Source organism: Belonocnema kinseyi, chromosome 3 (genome assembly GCF_010883055.1).
Source record: "Belonocnema kinseyi isolate 2016_QV_RU_SX_M_011 chromosome 3, B_treatae_v1, whole genome shotgun sequence".
Lineage (NCBI taxonomy): Eukaryota > Metazoa > Arthropoda > Insecta > Hymenoptera > Cynipidae > Belonocnema > Belonocnema kinseyi.
Window position 1 is genome coordinate 156,215,304 of NC_046659.1, and position 3,431 is coordinate 156,218,734.

Sequence of the window (3,431 nt, forward strand, 5' to 3'; positions counted from 1 at the left end):
TCGACTCGGGATACTTATAAGATACTACCATAATTTTTTCAGATTTTTTGGTCCAAAAATAAATTAGGCCAAAAACCGGCCTTACCGACCCTCCCCCTTTCAAGTGGAATATTTAAATTTTCAGTCAAAGCAATAAATTTTCAAGCGAAACAAACAAGGATTTAAGTCTTGACATTATTTTTTTCTTCGCAAATCTCTATAGTTCTCGAAATTATTGTATAACAATTGTCAAAGTTTCAATTTACAGGTATTTTAATACAAAAATCGTCTTTATTCCACATTCTTTAGTCTAAAAAAATGTTGGTTAGATTCTTATAGATGTCTCATATTTTGTATTTTAGACCCACTGATACAAAAGTTCTGGATCCATGAAGCAGAACCGCTGGAGATTTTTTGAATATACCATTGGTGTCGGAAATTAATTCAGAATAAACGTGTGAAACATATCTTTGCAGGGAGAGTCGTTCCAATTTTTTTACGGGTTGCCTTTAACATCCACTAAACATTAAAAAGAGAAAATCTTTATTTTCTAACAAGCAAAACACAGTAGATTTTTTAATAAAATTTTAAAAACGAAAATCAAATCAAAAGTAGCATGGGATTCATCAGGAATTAAAAGCAGGGAAAGTCGCTTAAATTTGTTTTGAGCTTCTTTTAACACGTTCTAAATATTCAAAGAAGGGATTCAAACAAGAAAATTGACATTGTCTAGTAACCAAAATCATTCAAATAAATTCAGCGACTTTCCCTGCTCGGACATGTTTTGGCATGTTCACATTGGTTCAATTAAAAAAAATCTCCCATGGTTTTGCTATCAGAAAAAATGTAGATTTCTTTGCTTGAATTTTCATGGGTACAAAAGTTTTGTTTAAGTGTGTCTGATCTGCAAAATATGAAACATCTATCGAATATTATAAGAAGCTAGATAGCTTTTTTTACAACAACAATAGAATCACAAAAAAATGTATAATTACAAGAAACTTCTATTGGAACTCATCGTAAATTCATTTATTACATTATTTACAAAATCATTGAGACTAGTAGAGAACGGATACAGGCTAGATTCATTCAGATATGCATGAAATAAATTTTGTTCGTAAATTTTTCTATAGGAACTCGGATTCAGTTGAATTGAAAAGGTTTACACTTTTCTTATAATTCCAAATCATTTATAGACTCAGATTGATTTTTTTTTTAATGCCAATCTTGCACATTTTAAATTTTTTACTCAGAGGTGAGCGTTTGACTTTGGAAAATAAGATATTTCCAATTAAATAACGTAAAGTATTTGCAATTTTTGAAAATTATAAAATTGCTAGCATATCTACAGCTTTAAAATAAAATGCTTTTATTTTTTTCAACCTGCTACTGCTGATTTTATACATTTGAATTGTAATCGACTTCCACTCGATATTTGTGGTGAACTTGTTAACGCAAGCGGATATTGCTGTTCTGACAGAATCCAAGCGGCGTTCGATCATCAGGACGGAAAAAAATCCTCACGAATTATCTGAACGATCCAGAACTGATACGACCACAATGTTAGTACGCACCGTTCTTTATTTAAAAATACTCAATTATTTCTTCAATTAAAATTCAGAATAGTCACAAAAACTTCAACAATTTAGTGTGTAAAATCAGTAGATTGGAAAATACTCTACTGAATGCTAAACTTCATTAAATTAGTTTGAAGCGAAACTAGAGATTTGAATAATTGCGAAAATTGAATTCTCTATCCAAATGTCATTTAAAACTTATATAGGAATGTTTTCCTGTTTCAGTGATCAAAATGTGTGCGATATTCATCATTTTCTTTCTTAATTGTTTTGTCAAATTTTTTATTCATACCTGCTATTGTAGGAAATATGAAGGATACAACGGCGATGACGCCTAGAGCCGAAGTCACTGAATGCATCTCCAAACTCTCAAGACCTTATTTCAGCCTTCAGGAATACTCTCCATTGCATTCATTTTCATCCTGCAATTAAAAAAATTTATTTATTAGTCGCTAATATAATCACAAAATCAATGTCACATAAGTTTAAAATTGTAGCCTATAGGAATATATATAAATTTGTTATGGATTATAATTGCAATACGAAATCTGAAAACAGTTTTACCAGAATATAAAAATTTTTCAATAAATATTATAAGAAACTCAATAAAAGTGTATAGTGATTTTCCTATAATGAATTTATAATAATTTTTTCACAGTTCTATCAAAACTATTATAAGAAATTCAGTGCAAAATACATAATGCTAAAAGATTGAAAGATTGTTTTATTTACTGAATGTAGGATTTCAAATTATTCAGCGGATTTCTACAAATTTGAACAATTTCATGGGCTATAAATATATTTATATTATTATTATTAATTTAATTAAGATTTTAACTTGGGTAAACAAATTTAAAAAAAATTTCAAGCGTTTTTAACATTTTCAAGGAATTTAAAAAAAAATTGAAGAATTTCAAGATTTCAAAGTATTACAAAGAATTTCAGAATTTTTAAGCAGGGTTTCTGAACAACAACAAAAATGTCAGGACTTTTCCAGGTTATATATAATAAAATGTGTCCAGGTATCGGATTTCATGGTCAAAAAACATCTTTTGGTGATTTTTAATTTAAACGTTTAAAAAAGTCACGAAGCTTCAATCGAAAATATTTCAAAGTTTTTTATTTATTCCCGATTATTTACCACTTTTCCAAACAATTTATTGATCATTAATGCACAACAAAGAAATCGCAACAAAATAATTAAATCTTCTAGCCAAGAGTACAATTTTTAACAAAATGATTGATTTTTTATGAAAATAGTTAATTTTTTAACCAAGCAGTTGAATTTTCATACCAGAAATATGAATTCCCAAAGAAAAAGACGAATCTTCAACGATATTCAAATCAAAAATATAAATTTTCAATAAACGAGAACTTCCAATTTATGTTAAAGCGATTTCCAAAAATTTTAAAGTATTTCAAGAGAACTTGAACAGGGTGTCCAGCGATTCTTAGGAAAACAATTCAAGGTCTTTTCCAGTTCAAAAAATCCAGGTTTCCAGATCTTCTTCTTACATCTAATAAGGAAATAAACGTTTGTGATACATGTAAAAAGTTAGCTATTTAATTTTAAATGGCAAATTCTTTATGTTTCGCGAACATAAGTCGTTATTGTTGATTCTTTGGGAATATTTTGAAATCTTATTAATTTCGTTGAAACCTTTAAAAATTGTTTAAAAATTTTCAAATGTGTTGTAATGGTTGTACTCTGGTATACGGTATTTTTTTTTTTTTGAAGCGCATTTCTCGAAATTTTAAAAAAAAATTATGAATTTTTTGGAATATTTCTTGTCAAATCAGCTAAGAAATTGAAAAGCGTTTAAAATCTTTGAAAGGTTTTAAAATATTTGAAATTTGGTGTTTTGCATCCTTTTT

At 28.1% G+C, this 3,431-nt stretch overlaps 1 protein-coding gene across 1 annotated transcript in view; it reads right to left on the bottom strand.

The window, feature by feature from the left end:
- The window catches only part of LOC117169286, a 136,583-nt gene extending 134,639 nt beyond the window's left edge, over positions 1–1,944 (bottom strand). Inside the window, exon 1 of the mRNA XM_033355588.1 lies at positions 1,849–1,944. Coding sequence (XP_033211479.1) covers positions 1,849–1,915 — 67 coding nt within the window. The 5' untranslated portion in view covers positions 1,916–1,944. The remainder of the gene's footprint in view (positions 1–1,848) is intronic.
- Between the last annotated feature and the right edge of the window lie 1,487 nt (positions 1,945–3,431).